At 37.4% G+C, this 18,286-nt stretch overlaps 1 protein-coding gene across 6 annotated transcripts in view; it reads right to left on the minus strand.

Moving 5' to 3' along the window:
* STXBP5L (syntaxin binding protein 5L) overlaps positions 1 to 18,286 on the minus strand; it is a 232,336-nt gene that overhangs the window by 144,727 nt on the left and 69,323 nt on the right. For all 6 annotated transcript variants that reach the window (XM_059687723.1, XM_059687722.1, XM_059687719.1 and 3 more), the window contains exons 8-10: positions 15,131 to 15,254; positions 10,865 to 10,943; positions 2,830 to 2,984 (exon numbers count right to left, since the gene is read on the minus strand). In XM_059687723.1, coding sequence (XP_059543706.1) covers positions 2,830 to 2,984; positions 10,865 to 10,943; positions 15,131 to 15,254 — 358 coding nt within the window. The remainder of the gene's footprint in view (positions 1 to 2,829; positions 2,985 to 10,864; positions 10,944 to 15,130; positions 15,255 to 18,286) is intronic.

Genomic DNA, 18,286 nt, shown 5'->3' on the forward strand with positions numbered 1-18,286 from the left:
TGTTGGAAAGCACAGATTATTTTTAGGAGACTACATAAGAAGTTCAGTAATAGTGGTTGCCTCTGGAAGGGCAGAGAGAGAAAGTTTTCATTATATACTGTTGTGTATTGAAGGGTACTTTTCTGACATTTTCATGTATTATTTTAATTATAAATAGTTAATAAAGTGCATTTATATTTTACTGAGTAAAGTTAAACTATTTCTCCTAACCCTTGACCAAAAAAAAAGCTCCATCCTCATTACCACTTCTCTGAAAAACAGATATATATGTGGCTTAGAAGTTGATTAGACTTGATTACAATACATTTATAATTTATTATTACTAGAAATTATCCTAAAATTTCTACTGATGTACAGAAATTTATATATAAACACACACATGGTGTTTGATTTTTGCAACCATACATTTTGAGTTTTTATTACTGGCATACACATCTTCTTTCTCTAGGCTCTTTAATTGGGAGGAATTTTCATAAACTCAGCTTTTGGTCCTCTGTTCTTTCTTCCTTTCTTTCTTTATCATTCATTCTCATAACTCCAAAGAACATCTATATTCTGATGTTCACAAATATTAAAGATTTTTCCTGTTCTCTAAACAAATCCATGATCAGACTTACCTTTCTCTCCTTCAAAAAACTATTACTGAATGTGTAACTACTATTCTTAAAATTTGTTATCTTTGACTCATCTACCATGTCATTCCTAATCCAATTGTTGACCAAATTCAGTGCATTTTCTTCTTTCAGTTCCTACAGGCAGTACTCTGTTTCAGATCTTGACCATTTTAAAGCACATTATCACAAAAGCCTGCCAGCTGGAATCTGGAATATTTTAGATTTCAGTGTCTCTTTTTCTTCAAACCCACAAACTCCTTTTGGGCAAATCATACTAAAAACACTGCTTTCGCCCTAACTGGTTTGGCTCAGTGGATAGAGTGTCGGCCTGCGGACTCAAGGGTCCCAGGTTCTATTCCTGTCAAGGGCATGTACCTTGGTTGCGGGCATATCCCCAGTAGGGGGTGTGCAGGAGGCAGCTGATCGATGTTTCTCTCTCATCGATGTTTCTAACTCTCTATCCCTCTCCCTTCTCTCTGTAAAAAATCAATAATATATATATGTATATATATACATATACATATATATACACACACACACACACACACATATAATATATATATATATGTGTGTATATATAAAACCACACTGCTTTCTTTCATTTTAGTATTTTCTCAGAATTCCTCTGTAGCTCCCTATTTCCAAATACCTCCAAAGGCTTTCAATTATTTGTCTAAATTGACCTCATGCTAACCTCACAATTTCTAAAACATTTACTCAATATCCTTTTTCAAGACTCAAGTCCCAGGGGATTGTCAAGGGCGGGGAAAAAAAAGGACACATATGTAATACCCTTTGTAATACTTAAAGCAATAAAACAATAAAAAAGAAAAAAAAAAGAGACTCAAGTCATTCTTCAAAGCCTAGCTAAATCCTCTTTCCACAAACCTTTGCATGAATAGTTCAATCACCAACTATTTGACTAGCCTGAAATTAGTACAATTAAAAAACTTAAGATGTCACATTTTTTAAATTTAAGTCACAATTATCTCCCTCATCTGACCATATTTTATATAATTTGACATCAGAGATCAGTTTCATACTTCATTAGTATTCTCAACAAGTTCTTATAGTACTGAGGCCACAGAAGCATCCCATAAGTATTTGTTAACAACACAGGCAATTTATCTGTCCCCAGCAATTCTAGAAATAAAGTGCCACTTTGATTGTCATCTCTTATCTACTTAACCCATTTTTAAAACATAAAACTAAAGAATAAAACAAATTAATATGTATAATAAAACTCACAATTTATCTTCTTAGTTTATAAAGTACATTAACTTTAGCTTTCCAATAATCACTTGGAATCAATATTATTATTCTCTTTCTACAAGTGATAAATGAAACTCAAACATAAAGTGACTACTTATCCAAGGTCACATAGCTAGAAAATGGCAGAGGTAAATCATAAACCCAAATATTCTGCAAGTCTAAGTCTCCAAGTCCAGTGCTCTTTCCCCTATATCTATATGTGGGAATGTATATATACGCTATGTTTTAATCATAAACTGATAGTTCCTTTTTGATGTTTCACCCTTTTAAATGTTTAGATTTCATTATTAAAATATTTCATTATCATTAGATTCCATTATATAATTTACATATAGTTTAGATTTTTATGTTTACAAGTCTTTAAATTTAGGCTGATAAAAATATATCAGCACCTCTCCTCCTGAAGATTCTTCAGACAATTATTCTCAAAATTGAAATAAATCACTAACCACACATCAGCAATCCCAGAGTAATCAGAGGTGCTGCAGTTGCATCTGAAGCAAAGCCAGATGTGAAACAGATGCAGCACCACCAGAGTTACAGATCACTGATATTAGGTAAGTGCTTTAACTTTGATTGGCTTTGGAATGGGATGGGTGGAGCTGGTCTAGGAGAGGCTATTAGGAGACCTCAATTTCCCCAAGCGATTTCACCCTGGACCCCTATAGGACCCTCCCAGCTCAGCTTCCACCATCCTTATCAAAGTTTAAAGCACTTACCTGATATTGAACCTGAAACTCCAGCACTGCTGCACTACATCTGTTTTACTTCCAGTTCTTCAAGTAGGTACAGTTGCAGAACCTGCTCCAGCCCCTGTAGCTCACAGTGTTGTACCACAGTAGATGTCAGCTGTCAAAACTAAAAATATTTAAGCTTAATTTTGTTAGGAACTTATTTCAAAAAATGATTTTTCAACACAAATACTTTCATTTTAGTTACTTACCATTTGGATAGGGTGTTTCACATAAAGTTAGAAATTCAACAATAGGATGATCCATTTCAAGTACTGTAATTGCTTTTCCATGCATGATGGTTAAACTTGGTCTTCTGCAAGCTTTGTCATAAGACAGTCCACCAGAAAATATTATAAATGGTTCGCTATATAGGAAAAAAATTTAATAAGACTGAGAAGTCTTTTTTAGATGACACAATGTCACAGGATTGAGCCAATAAACTGGGTGGAGAGCTTATATAAGGTAATTACACAGGACAAAAATCTTTTCCTGTCCTAAAATATCTCACCCAAGAATTTACTATTTTTCCATTTCGCTTTTACTGAATATACATTCTCACCATTAAAATTATTAATGAATCAGTCTTAAGATGTTGAGTGGGGGAAAGGCAGTGAGGTAGAAGGGAGGTGAAGGGGTCACTGACTCAAAAAGACATTCTCACATATAGTATTAGTTGGTTCCCAAACTTTAAATCACTAAATATAGGCTATGTTAGTTTTTTTCATATTAATCAGTTAGTATGTTGGGTCCCAAATCTCAAAAAGAAAAAGGAGGCAAGTTTCAATATGAAATAAAATGTGACAGTGGCAAACCCAAAATGATAGGAGGTAACATGAAAATTCTATGCAATGGAGTTTTAGTGGGAAAAGGTTATGATAAATAGATGGAGAAAACGAATGTGTAAGGGAAAAATAATTCACCAAACGAAATGTGATCTTATTCTCAATTTTACTTAGTGCCAGCCAGTTCTATTTAGCTTATAAAATTAACATCAATTAATTTTTTAATTCTCTGTTAGTTGCAAGATACAATTAGACAGAGTGGAAATGCGATGACTATAAGATAGCATAGCTGAGAGAAACCAAGATGGCGGCATAGGTAAACACGGGAGATTGCTGCCTCGCACAACCACTTCAAAAATACAACTAAAAGACGGAACAGACATCATCCAGAACCACAGGAAGGCTGGCTGAGTAGAAATTCTACAACTAGAAGGAAAGAGAAAAGCATACCGAGACTCAGAGGAGGTGCAGTACAGAAGTAAAATACAAGGGTGCAGAGGTGCATGCTGAGAGGGCTGGCGGCTGAGGACATGATTGTCTTTTTCAATCAGGAGGGAGTCTCAAGCTCTGAGCTCCAGTTCCAGGCAAGTCTCTGGGGACCCAGACTCATACGGGAGAAACGGGACTGTCTGGCATTGGTAGGAACTCGAGGGCAGCTTTCTCTTGGAGGTGCTCACAGTGATTGCCGGGGCCTCTGAGGGCAGGACTGAGAGCAGCCATGCTGCTCGCTCCACCTGCCCTATTGACCCCCTGGGGCCCTGCCCCGCCCAAGCCGTGCACTGAGGCTTTTGCATATGAAAGGCCAGGCCCTTTGTAATCTGAAAATTACTTAACAAACTGCAGCTGGCCCAAAGCCCCACGACAACTTGCATTGCTTTACAGCTGGCTTCTGCTGGGTAGCCACAGGCAGAGGCTAGATTAGCACCTCCTTAGATCCAAGAGCCAGTGTACCCAGTGGTCAGAGTGGGACCATCCAATTACAACTCCTCAGATCCATAAGGGACACACTCAGGGGGCAGACTCAGTGAGCACCAAAGCCCCACTGAAGCAAGTCTTGCCCCATAAGGGTGTCTTCAGCACAGAAGTTCTACCACTGTAGACACAGCTGATTCTCACAGCCAATTGGCCTGGAGGTCAATTCCTCCCAGTGTTACCTAAACAATCAAAGCTTAACTACAACAAGACTGTGCACAAAGTCCACAAGGGGGTGTACCAAGAGTGTCTACCTCAAGTAATTGGGGAGGCTGAGCCACTGGGCCCTATAGGACACTGAGCACAGAAAGCCACTCTATCGACACAGCGAAGCATAAAAAATGCCGAGACAAAGAAACAGGACACAAATGACAGAAATGGAGGAAAGCAAACTACTGGATATAGAGTTCAAAACCACACTTTTAAGGTTTTTCAAGAATTTTCTAGAAACCGATAATAAACTTAATGAGACCCTCAAGAAATCTAGTGAGACCCTCAATGTTGTGATAAAGGACCAACTAGAAATTATGCATACACTGACTGAAATAAAGAATATTATACAGACACCCAACAGCAGACCAGAGGAGCGCAAGAATCAAGTCAACGATCTGAAATACAAAGAGGCAAAAAACACCCAACCGGAAAAGAAAAATGAAAAAAGAATCCAAAAATACTAAGATAGTATAAGGAGCCTGTGGGACAGCTTCAAGTGTACCAACATCCGAATTATAGGGGTGCCAGAAGAAGAGAGAGAGAAAGATATTGAAAACCTATTTGAAGAAATAATGACAGAAAACTCCCCCTACCTGGTGAAAGAAATAGACTTACAAGTCCAGGAAGCGCAGAGAACCCCAAACAAAAGGAATCCAAAGAGGACCACACCAAGACACATCATAATTAAAATGCCAAGAGCAAAAGACAAAGAGAGAATCTTAAAAGCAGCAAAAGAAAGAAAGCCAGTTACCTATAAGGGAGTACCCATATGACTGTCAGCTGATTTCTCAACAGAAACTATGCAGGCCAGAAGAGAGTGGTGAGAAATATTCAAAGTGATGAATACCAAGAACCTACAACCAAGATTACTTTACCCAGCAAAGCTATCATTCAGAATTGAAGGTAAGATAAAGAGCTTCACAGATAAGAAAAAGCTAAAGGAGTTCATCACCATCAAACCAGTATTATATGAAATGCTGAAAGGTATCCTTTAAGAAGAGGAAGAAGAAGAAAAAGGTAAAGATACAAATTATGAACAACAAATACACATCTATCAACAAGAGAATCTGAAAATCAAGTGAATAATCTGATAAACAGAATGAACTGGTGATTATAATAGAATCAGGGGCATAGAAAGGGAGTGGACTGACTATTCTTGAGGGGGAAAGGGGTGTGGGCAATGCAGGAAGAGACTGGAGAAAAATCATGCACCTATGGATGAGGACAGTGGGTGGGGAGCGAGGGTGGAGGGTCGTGTGGGACCTGGGTGTAGGGGAATTATGGGGGAATAAAAGAGGAACAAATGTAATAATCTGAACAATAAAGATTTAATACATTTAAAAAAAAAAGATAGCATAGCTATTAGAAAGTTATTAAATAGCTTCATAATTTTTCACTTTTCTCCAGTTAATACCTATATCTCTAATATCTATACTAATAAAAGGGTAATATGCCAATTAGACTGGGAGACCTTCCGGACGTTCTTCTGGACAAAGCCATGGTGGTGGGACCAAGGTAGAGGCAGTTAGAGGCCAAGAGGGGAGGGCAGTTGTGGGTGATCAGGCTGGTGGGGGGCGGGGCCATTGGGGGTAAGCAGACCAGCAGGGGGGCCAGTTTGGAGTGAGCAGGCCAGCAGGGGGGCAGTTGGGGGTGATCAGGCTGGCAGGGGGGGCAGTTGGGGGCAAGCAGGCTGGCAGGAAGAGTGGTTAGAAGCAATCAGGCAGGCAGGCAGGCAGGTGAGCGGTTGGGAGCCAGCAGTCCCGGATTGTGAGAGAGATGTCCGACTGCTGGTTTAGGCCCAATCCCTGTAAACCGGCTGTAGGACATCCTTCAAGGGGTCCCAGATTGGAGAGGGTGCAGGCCGAGCTGAGGAACACCCCCTCCCCCGTGCACAAATTTCGTGCACTGGGCCACTAGTATGTATATAAAAAAAAGTAAGTGATGATATAAAGTATTTTCAATAAGTTAAGTATCAAACAGAAAATACTCTTGTTAATTTTTTTTAAAAGAGCTAAATACTTTTAGTGTTCCAAATTCTTTGAGAATACATGCTTCTCTAACTTTTAGTGTTCCAAATTCTTTGAGAATACATGCTTCTCTAAATAATTCACTTCCATCCATCTGATAAACTGAAAGATCTACTTATTTCTAGAAATCACTTAATAAAACTTCCCTTTCTCTTCTGTTTTGTACTGTACATAGTATCAAACATTACCAATAGGACATTTGCTAATTTTATGCTGGCTATATACAACAACAACAACAACAACAACAAACCTTTAAAAAGTTGCCATCAAAACCTATATATAAAATACCTGTACTAATTATTTATAATTCTGTCAATATTTTCACAAAATTATTTGAGTTGTAAGCTATACAAGCAATAATGCTCTAATTTATTTTCTTTGAATCCTGCATCAATTGACTTGAGTTAGTCTTTCCCCAGTAATTTGACATAGTAAATTACTCACCTAATAATAGTGCTATTAAGAAACATTTTTATTCTTTCTATAAATTACACATATATTATTAAGAAGATTTTTCCAGATTTAAAAATCATTTCTAATGAAATGACTATGGGTTTCTGTATCTTTATTGGTTGGTTGCTTTATTTCACATCAGGGATCATGACTTGGAGAACATAGTACCTTTTCATACATATTGACCTGAATATCTGTTCCAAATATTAATAAAGGCATAACTATCTACTTATTTCCATGTAAAAGTGAATTTACTTTCATCTCCTAGTACTAATCTAAACATAGATCAAAACAATTTACTCTCCCTCTTTTTTGTAAGCACATTGCAAAATATGTCCTTTCTCTTAAAAAAAATTTTTTTGTATTTATTTATTTTCCCATCACCATTTTTGCTCCCTATACCCTCCTCAACCTCAACCACCTCCCCTGTTCTTTTGAAAGAGAGCAAATCATTTTTGCTATCATTATGACTCTGCATCAGAAAATACGGGGTATAAACTTAATTATACATGTACTTCTTTGTAAACTACTGAATGATTGAATAAAAAGTTATTTACTCAGAAAAATGCTCAGGGAACCACTCATAGATAATTGCATTAGAAATTTAATTATTGCAGTAAATCCTCATAAGTATTACCCTCATTTTATTAATGAAGTTAAATAACTAAGCAGAAAAACCCAAAAGAAAACTAAGGTCTGTCAGACTTCTAAACCTGTTCTTCTAAACAGTGGTCTGTAGTGCCTGTAGTAATAAATAGCTACAATTTACTGAATGATTACCATGCACATCCTATATAATAAAGAGGTAATATGCAAATTGACCATCACACCCCCACAACATGGCTGCCTATGACCAGGCCTGCAGGGGCATTAGTAAGGGACGACCAAATGACTGAACAAGCAGACTGCATGGGGTGAACAGGCCAGCAGGGAGAGGGCAGTTGGGGGCAACCTGGCTGGCAGCAGGGTTAGGGGCGACCAGGCCGGCAGCGGGGGCAGTTAGGGGTGATCAGACCAGCATGCAGAGGCAGTGAGGGGCAATCAGGCCAGCAGGGTGGAGGGGGGGCAGTTAGGGGCAAACAGGCAGGCAGGCAGGCAGGCAGGCAGGTGAGCGATTAGTAGCCAACAGTCCAGGATTGTGAGAGGGATGTCTACCAGGCCTGAACCAGCAGTTGGACATCCCTCGAGGGGTCCCAGATTAGAGAGGGTGCAGGCTGGGCTAAGGGGACACCCCCTGTGCACCAATTTCATGCACTGGGCCTCTAGTCCTATATAATAAAAGCCTAATATGCAAATCGACCAAACGGCAGAACAACCAGTTGCTATGACATGCATTGACCACCAGGGGGCAGACACTCAGTGCAGGAGCTGCCCCCAGCCTGCAGGCCCCAGGCAAGGCAGGTGCCGGCGGGGGCCCCCCCGATCGCCCCACCAGTCACCCATAGAGGGAGGCGACCAGCAGGGGAGTGGTGGAGTGGGGCCGGCAAGCGGGTGGCACCAGGCTGGCCAAGGGAGGTGCCAGCAGGGACCCCTGACTGCCCCACCGGTGGCCCCACAGATCGGCCCTGATCACTGGCCAGGTCTAGGGACCCTACCCATGCACTAATTTCATGTACCGGGCCTCTAGTTGGTAAAATGTTGGCATATACTGTGCTGCGTGTATATATAAAGTAAAATTTATGTAATCCTCAAAACCTTATAATTCTCAATCCTGATGAGGAAAGTATTATCAGCCCCATTTTGTAGATGAGGAGTCTGGGATTAATGCAGATTAAATAACTTGTTAGCTTAAAGCAGCTAGTGCATGGATGGACAAAGATTCAAATCCAGACTCCAAAGTCCATGTTTTTCATTTCTAGTCTAATGTTTTTCAAACTGTAGAATACAACTTAATAGTTGTGTGGCAAAAAATAAAAATTTTCTTAATAACTTGACACTTGCAAACCATATCTGCCCTTTGAGATTTTATAATTCATGACATATGTTAAAGATCTGAGAAATCATAAAGGATCCAATTTACTTTTATATAGCCCAGAGAATTTCTCAGATTTCTCTAATTTATTTGATTATAGATTCCTTTCTTCCATGAATACAATCAATGATTAAAAGGGACACAATTTGGTAAATGCTGTACCATACTAGTAAATATCTTCTTTATTACTAATACAAATGGATCCTGGGTTATTATACAGGAAATTAAAATCCATGTAATTTACAGTGTTTTTATACATAAGGAAAACATTAATAAAACTAAAAATTATCGCCGAAGCCGGTTTGGCTCAGTGGATAGAGCGTCGGCCTGTGGACTGAGGGGTCCCAGGTTCGATTCTGGTCAAGGGCATGTACCTGGGTTGCGGGCACATCCCCAGTGGGAGATGTGCAGGAGGCAGCTGATCGATGTTTCTCTCTCATCGATGTTTCTAACTCTCTATCTCTCTCTCCCTTCCTCTCTGTGAAAAATCAATAAAATATATTAAAAAAAAAAAACTAAAAATTATCAATGCACACAACTTGGATAAATTTCAAAGGCATTCTGTTGGTGAAAGCAGGTAGGCTCCCCTGGCCAGTTTGGTTCAGTTGGTTGGAGCATCATCCCATACACTGAAAGGTCTTGGGCTTGATTCTGATCAGGGCATATATCCAGGTTTTGGGTTCAATGCAGGAGCTGCCCTCTGGTGGTCAGTGCGCTCCCACATGGGGGAGCTCTGCTCAGCCATAAGCCAGGCTGATGGCTGCCAGTACAGCGGCAGTGGTGGGAGCCTCTCCTGCCTCCTCAGCAGCGCTAAGGATGTCCGACTGCAGCTTAGGTCTGCTCCCTGCTGGCAAGTGGACATCCCCCAAGGGCTGCCGGGCTGCCAGAAGGATGTCTGATTGCCAGCTTAGGCCCAATCCTCTGGGGAGCAGGCCTAAGCCAGCAGGTGGTCATCCCCCGAGGGGTCCCAGACTGAGAGAGGGCACAGGCCGGGCTGAGGGACCCCCCCACTCTGAGTGCACAAATTTTTGTGCACTGAGCCTCTAAGTATATATATAAAAGGCTAATATGCTAAGTGTCCCTCCCTCCATCTGACTGGTCACTATGACGTGCATTGACCACTAGGAACAGACACTCAATGCAGGAGCTGCTGAGCTGCAGTGACTTGGCAGCCATGGTTCTCGGGTGACACACCCCGAAACCAGAGAGGAGGGAGCCTGATTCCTTGTGGGCCACTCAATTCCACCTTCAGTCATGCGTTATGTTGTTGCTGGGTCACTGTTGGCCCCGAATCTGGTTTACTGCACACTTGCATTTGCATTCCACACCCTGTATGACAGCAACTTTGAAGAGTGCCCTCTCACACTTCAGGACCCCTTGGGCGATGTTGGAGAGCCTGTTTCGGCTTGATTCCCCACAGGACAGGCTGAGGGACCCCACCTGCCTGAGGGACCCCGCTCACTCCGCAGACCACTTTTGAGCCACAGCGCCACCCCAGATGGGGCCACTGGGAAGGGACCACGGGATGTTGGCTCCAGGGCATGTCTGGCCTGTCTCGTCCAGTCCCACCTCGCTGGCCACCTTCTAATTAATTTCCTTTCAATGTGCACGAATCCATGCACCAGATCACTAGTATTCATAATAATGATCATCACACATATGCTTATTAAACAGTAAGATTTCTGTTATTGTTAATGTAAAGGATTCAACCAGGTAATATAATTATGTAAAACTTTAAGCAATACATCAACATTAAAAGTTATCTACCTTTCTTGTCTCTGTTTATTGCATATTTTCCAATAATCCCCAAAGTAAAAGTGCATACCTGTTTCTACAGGTCTTGTATTCTACTTTAAGTATTGGTTTACAAGATTCAGATTTTCTTCCTTCTCTTTGACTTTTTCCTAAAGAAAGAAAAAGAATTTTATTAAATCTGATTTAAATTCTACTAGTCCATGAGAAATAAAAAGTTTGACTAAAGAAATATAAAGAAAATAATAATGTAATATGTATTTATCCTGATAGGACAAACACATGTCTATGTAGCCTAACATTTTTGTTGAATTTGTAAATAATTTATTGAATCCTAATATTTGACTGCTATATAGTCAATAAAGTTATATGTAAACTTATCAAGTTTATATTGTTTTACATTCTACATGTATAAGTATAGTCTTATGTAAGAGTACTTTAATTATTTAAGTTCCTTTTTTTAAAAATCCTCAATCGAGGATATACTTTTATTGATTTTAGAGAGAAAGGAAGGTAGAAAGAGAGAGAGAGAGAGGAAACATTGATGTGAAAGTGAAACACTGATTGGTCACCTACTACACATGCCCTGACCTGAGATCAAATCTGCAACCTAGGTATGTGCCCTAACTGGGAATTGAACCTGTGACCTTTTGGTGTATCATACAACGCTCCAACCAACTGAGCCACACCAGCCAGAGCTAATTATTTAAGTTTCAAGATAAAATAAATAATCTTAAAAATGAAAGCACACATACATATTTATGCACAAAATGAAATGTATTATTATGAAGATCCATACTCAACATTTTATCTATAACACAAGCAAACCCCATTCATTTGCAGAAAAACATGCTATTCAAAGCTTACAGACTATCAATATCATTGCATTTTCATTAAATTCATTTAAAGGAAAGTTCATTAGATGATAAACACAGATAGTATGTTTCATGATTTTAAAAAGTAAATTTAATGATGTATTCTATTTGCATACAACAAAAATAGTGGTTTCTTGTAGGGGAAAGATTATGTTGTTTAGATTTTATAAGATTTTGAATAAAGAATCAGAAAATATGAAATGGAAACAAAGCTACTTCTGCATTTATTTTTAAAAATATATTTTTATTGATTTCAGAGAGGGAAGGAGAGGGAGAGAGAGAGAGCTAGAAACAATAATGATGACAGAGAATCATTGATTGTCTACCTCCTGCATGCCCCCTACTGGGGATCGAGCCCACAACCCAGGCATGTGCCCTTAACCAGAATTGAACTCAGGACCCTTCAGTCCACAGGCCGACTCTATCCACTGAGCCAAACCAGGTAGGGCTACTTCTGCATTTAACCTCTTATCTTTCAATTTATGTTTTTGTTTATATTCTGACTCATTTTAATAAAATTGACATTTTTAGATGATTTATACATTTTTTATTTTAAGTACCCTTATTTATTCTTGTAGTGCCACAGTTGTTTATAGACACAGATACCTATTATAAGTAGGTGTTTACATGCATATATGTTTAAGTTTTCAGGATAGCTTTAGAATGGCACAGCCAAATCCAAACAGGATGTCAAGATAGTTATATTTAATATGTTTAAAGGGTAGGGTATTAGCATAAAACACGCCATATCTGCTCCATGGCATTTTTTCTAAAATTGCCTTTTCTTTTACCCTATGTCAATACGGAGGCAACTAATAATAAAATACTGGTCATAATCATTCTCATTTTAAAAAGATGTAAAAGTATCTATTATATATAAAAAGTAATTGCTGACATAATATGTAAATTGTGATGCCTTACAAAGAGACAACTCTGGCTCAAGATTCACACTGAACAGTGGTCTTGGGATTGAGGAAGATCTGGTTGGTGGTTACTGGTTTGGGTAATGAGTGGGATAAGAGAACTGAAGGAAGCAAGAGCCAGGAAAGAGACCCATCCTTTACACAGTGATGTCTTTTTTAGCCAGTGCTTCTCTAATAATCACCAAGCCGTTAATTAACCACAACAGTATATTTACAGTTGTTTATACATCTGGAAGCAATTACTAGTTTTCAACCAATACACATCAGTATTATACACCAATTTTAATAGAAAAGATATCCAATTAATTAATGTTTTACTTCAATTTCCAACTCCAAAATTATTTTTTGGGTGAAGGATTTCTGCTTTAATTATATTTGTTGCCTGTCAGTAATTGAAGTAGCTTAAATGTCATATTGTATAAAAAATTGGATTTATTGATACTCCTTATGCTCAGAGTACTGTACTATTTGTCAGGGTACAAAGAAATAACTGACCATCTAGAAGCTTAAAATGTACTAAACAAAAAAAATATAAAAATGACAAAGGAAGTACCATAGGCAAATCATGTGTCTAACTCATAGGTAAAAAGGAGAATTATAATGGAAATTAGAAAATACTTCAAACTGAATAGTAACAAAAATTACATATTATTAATGAAATTACATATAAAATTTATAAGATACAGCTGAAGTAGTACTTAAGGGAAAATTTTTTATTTTAGAAAATAAAAATAGCTGAACCAGAAAAAAACAAACTGAATCCAAAGAATATAGATAGATATGACAATGGAGGCCTCTATTGTTGAAATCACTGACACTGGCTTCACTATGTCATAGTGAGGCAGCAGGAATTTAATTTGATGTATATGTTATGAGAGATGCAGATGCTGATGTTTTCAACAACTTTGAACAGACTGCATTTCTTTCAAAAACAGAATTATAGAAAAACCCAAACTGATAAAATAAATATAGATATGATAAAATATATGAAAGTATCAGTTACCCAGTCAAGCCAAAAGAACTTGTATCAAAGTTGACAAGTGAGAATATAAGTAAATATAAAATGTATGAATAAGCCATATTACACATTTGCAAATAAAAGTTAAAATTGGGGGGGAGGGGAGAGTTGATGGGGAGGAGAACCCACCACAGAAACAAATAATTAAACCTGAGTAGATGTACAGCAAATACGTATCCAAAGTATCCATAACAGCAATTATTTTTATTTTTTTATTGATTTCAAAGAGGAAATGAAAGGGAAAAAGAGATAGACACATCAATGATGAGAGAGAATCATTGATCGGCTGCATCCTGCACACCTCCTATGGGGACTGAGCCTTGCAGCCCGGGCATGTGCCCTTGACCGAAATTGAACCTGGGACCCTTTAGTCCACAGGCTGACCCTCTATCCACTGAGCCAAACCAGCCCTGCACAGCAATCTTTAAATAAAGAATCTCATGTAAGTGTCTAAATTTAAAGTAATTTCTAAGTAAAGCAGTTCAGATTAAATGAATTAATCATCTGCAGATGGAACATGCAGCTGTGGTACAAAACATGGCAGACTAACACAAGATGAAATAATTCCATCTTGTGATTTATAAGTCACCCATTATTTTAAAAACACACTGTTTTCTAAATGTTACACTTTATAAATGCTCAGAAACTATAAAATAGAATGTGTTTGATTAAATGGTAGGTTTTGACCTCTCTAAGAAACAACCAACACTTTGAGATAAACACAGAATTCTGATCACCAATATTCTTGAAAATAATATGGTCATCTCAATCAAAGATAGGTGGACATGCCCAACATAAATGCTAAATACTCTATTCAATGAGGAAGATAAAATAAATACAACCTATAATAGTGAAGGCGAACCTTTTGAGCTCGGCGTGTCAGCATTTTGAAAAACCCTAACTTAACTCTGGTGCCGTGTCACATATAGAAATGTTTTGATATTTGCAACCATAGTAAAACAAACACTTATATTTTTGATATTTATTTTATATATTTAAATGCCATTTAACAAAAAAAAATCAACCAAAAAAATGAGTTCGCGTGTCACCTCTGACATGCGTGTCATAGGTTCGCCATCACTGACCTATAATAATACCACAGTCCTCATAATTTAGTGGAACCAAATGGCAGAAATGGAAATAAATGCAATAACTAGAAAACAACAGGTAACAAGGCAGTATAGGAATTAGGTCTGAAAGTCAGATCTAGGTAATGTCATTCTCCTTAACACTTAAAAACTGGCCAAATATCCTTTATTATCTCCTCTGTTTCAGATATATCAACCATCCATTATCCAATTTTTGGTTGGAAAGGTCTATATAAATATCACTTACTAAGTAGGAAAGTGGATAGACAGGAAGTTTGGGGCATAATGTGGGGAGTCTGAATGAGGTATAAAATAGGTATTTAGAATCAGAAGCTATGTCCTATTGCTTCTTTCTACCAAACACATTGATACCACCTCTTTAAATCAAAGCACTATAATTCTATAGTTTATTCCTTTTGAAAGCATGCTTCTTACCATGTGGAATTGTGATCTGGAAAGGACGGCTTGGGTTTTTCAGGTTCCATAAAGTCAAGCTACCATCTGAATGACTGCACATGAACTGTCTGCCCTCATGATGCCAATCAATTGAATGAATAGCCTAATGGAATAACAATTAAAAACAAGTAGAGTGAGAGAAAGTTGATGTTATATCATTCTATATTTCAAAGAAAAATTATTGACATAAAATTATTATAGCAATAACACTTAAGAAACACACATAATTTTTCTGACCCAGATTATACTATCTTTGATTCATCCTTTTGTGGGCTTATAAAAGAGTACAAAAACTCATCTCCTGAGATAAATACAAGTTAAGTAAATTGTCTAACATCATTAGATCCCATAACTTGTTATAAATTCTACATCCTCCCTGTATCCTATAATGTTTCTTTGAAAAATTGTTTACATAGAAGTAAAAGAAAGGTTATCTGAAGATGATTTCTGGTAAGGTAGTGGGCTAGTTCCACTTAAAGTAGCTAATTTATAAAACAGTTTACATAAGAGCCACCATCTCTAATGATGAGCCAGACCAATGGGAAGTACTTTATGTACATTATTTCATTTAATCCTATAAAACAGGTATTATTTTTTCCAATTTACACATGGGAAAATAGGCCTAGAGAGATTGAAGTACTTGTTCAGGTCACACAAGTCAAAGTTCAGGTCTATCTAACTAAAAAACACATATTCAATCATTGTAGTACCATATTGCCTCCAACATAAAAAATTTAAATTGATTTGAAGCAAGAAGAATTAATTTTTTATATTTACAGATTCACTCTGTATTTGTGAAAGAAAACTAAAAAGTATTACTCCATTTTCCCAAATTTATTCCCAGTGGTAGCGTAAAGTAGGTGCTCTAGTAGACATAAAAGCTGAACAGATATATGCAACAGGAGCCTTTCCTTAAGGCAGCGGTTCTCAACCTGTAGGTTGCGACCCCTTTGGGGGTCAAGTGACCCTTTCACAGAGGTCGCCTAAGACCATCGGAAAACACATATTTAATTACATATTGTTTTTGTGATTAATCACTATGCTTTAATTATGTTCAATTTTAACAATGAAATTGGGGGTCACCACAACATGAAGAAATGTATTAAAGGCTCGAGGCATTAGGAAAGTTGAGAACCACTGCCTTAAGGGGACTTAGAGAATAATGAGTTAGGAAAGACTGAGGTAAATGAACTTCCAAACAATAAGTATTATTAGAGTTACAGATAACTGATGCTAAAGTAATCATTAGACATATCATAAAGTAAAAAGGATATAAGCTATACTTTAAAAGATAAGATTTGATTAAGTGGAAAAGATAATATGAAACTGTGGACTTATGTTTTTTTCTCACCCTGCTCTTCATTACTAGGCAGAGAAGGGAAATGTCACTTCTTGCCACCTCTATGTGTTAACTTGGATGATCCTCAGTTAAGTTCTCTCAGACTGCTTTTCTACATATGGTGGGGGCAGAGAAAGTGCCCTCAGGCCCATCCCTTCTTCCTATCCCAGTCAATTTCTACCTCTTAGAGAAGACATATCAAAATAATAGCTACAACACAAAACCAAAACAAGTAAGTACTATAAAAGAAGTATACATATTGTACAGAAGAGCAGACATGTAAAAACAACTTGTTATTAGAAAGGAGAATGTCAAAGAGTGCATTATTGAAGAGGTGGCATTTGACCTGACTTAATGAATAAATATTCAATTTCTAATTATTTGTTTATACCCTACCCTTTTCTTAAAAAGGACTTTAAAGCTCTACTAAAATACAACTAATTCAAAAAGAATTTAAAAATGTAGAAAACAGAAATGAGGTTCCACTGTATGTCTTAAAATGATAATCTTGTTACTAAAAGCCACTGAAAAGGTAAGAAACCAAAGGAAATGATACATATATCATATAAATCAATATTTAAAATGATTTCTAGGTAGAAAGTACTTAGAGTGCAGTAGTCCACTGACTTAAACATAGTTAATCCTTATTTAAACATTTCATTGTAAATACTTTTGCTTGCTTTTTAAGGTTAGAAACATTCCTTCAACTGTTTAAGACCATAAGAAAACTATCGATTCAGCATTTTCCTCTGGATTTCCTTTTTAGCTGCCCTACCCTAGTTCCAGCTGGCTAAATTCCCAGATGGTATTTAGACTCTTATCTAGCTGAGATAAGAGTAAGGTCTTGAGAAAGGTAACAATCTCCATCCTTATCTTTACATTCTGTGTATCTAACAAAAGGAAAATCCTTCTTTCATTATGATTTAAGATGCCCCAAAATTTTATCATAAAGAGTATATTTGTATAACATCACTTGCCATAGTATTTTTCACTAAGCGTGCCCACATTACCTGTAAATCTTTGGCTATCCTTAAGTATCAAAACTTAAAAACTGTTAAGAGGGGACTGGAGGGAGCACAGAAAGGAAGGGTTATAAAAGAAATGTTTTTAAAATTTATTTTTATATTTATATCAGTGTTATCTTACATTCTTCTGAACTCTTTCCCTATAAGCATAGGTGATACCAGACAGCAATTGTTGACCTGTATATTCCTCTTATCTCTCCCTAGTCTACCATTTTAAATGAAATCACAGATGTTAACCTTTATTTTCACAGCTATAAGAGGTAATTGCCCTTTCTTTCTCACCTTTGCCTCCAGCTTCACTGTCTTCACATTAGCCTTTCCTGATGATGGAAATAATTAATGGCCTAGAATCAATCTATGAACATATGAAGTATCAGGTCAGAGACTATTCCTTTATAAATAGGAGTTAATTGCTTTCTCTAAATGAAGTCAGCCTCAACTACGTACAATAAAACTTCAAGATCTTACTGACTCTTATTATTAGGCATTACTATGTACAAAACCTCTATTCTAAGGCAGCAGTACTAGAAGATAAGACCATTCAACAACTTAAATTTGATGATACATAAAAATAATTTTCTGTGTGAATAGTGTCTTTAGAGACCTTAAGGATAATGAGTTAAGACAAAAGCACACAGCCTAAAGAAAGGAAAAAACTTTAGATGAAGGTGGCTATACACTATAGGTAATAGGCACCAAAGTATATAAGATGCCATAAAGGGCCCAAAAAATGGGCAGTCAAGGCAGAATTACCACACAGGAAAACAACCC

The sequence above is a fragment of the Myotis daubentonii genome, chromosome 3 (genome assembly GCF_963259705.1).
Source record: "Myotis daubentonii chromosome 3, mMyoDau2.1, whole genome shotgun sequence".
Taxonomy (NCBI): domain Eukaryota; kingdom Metazoa; phylum Chordata; class Mammalia; order Chiroptera; family Vespertilionidae; genus Myotis; species Myotis daubentonii.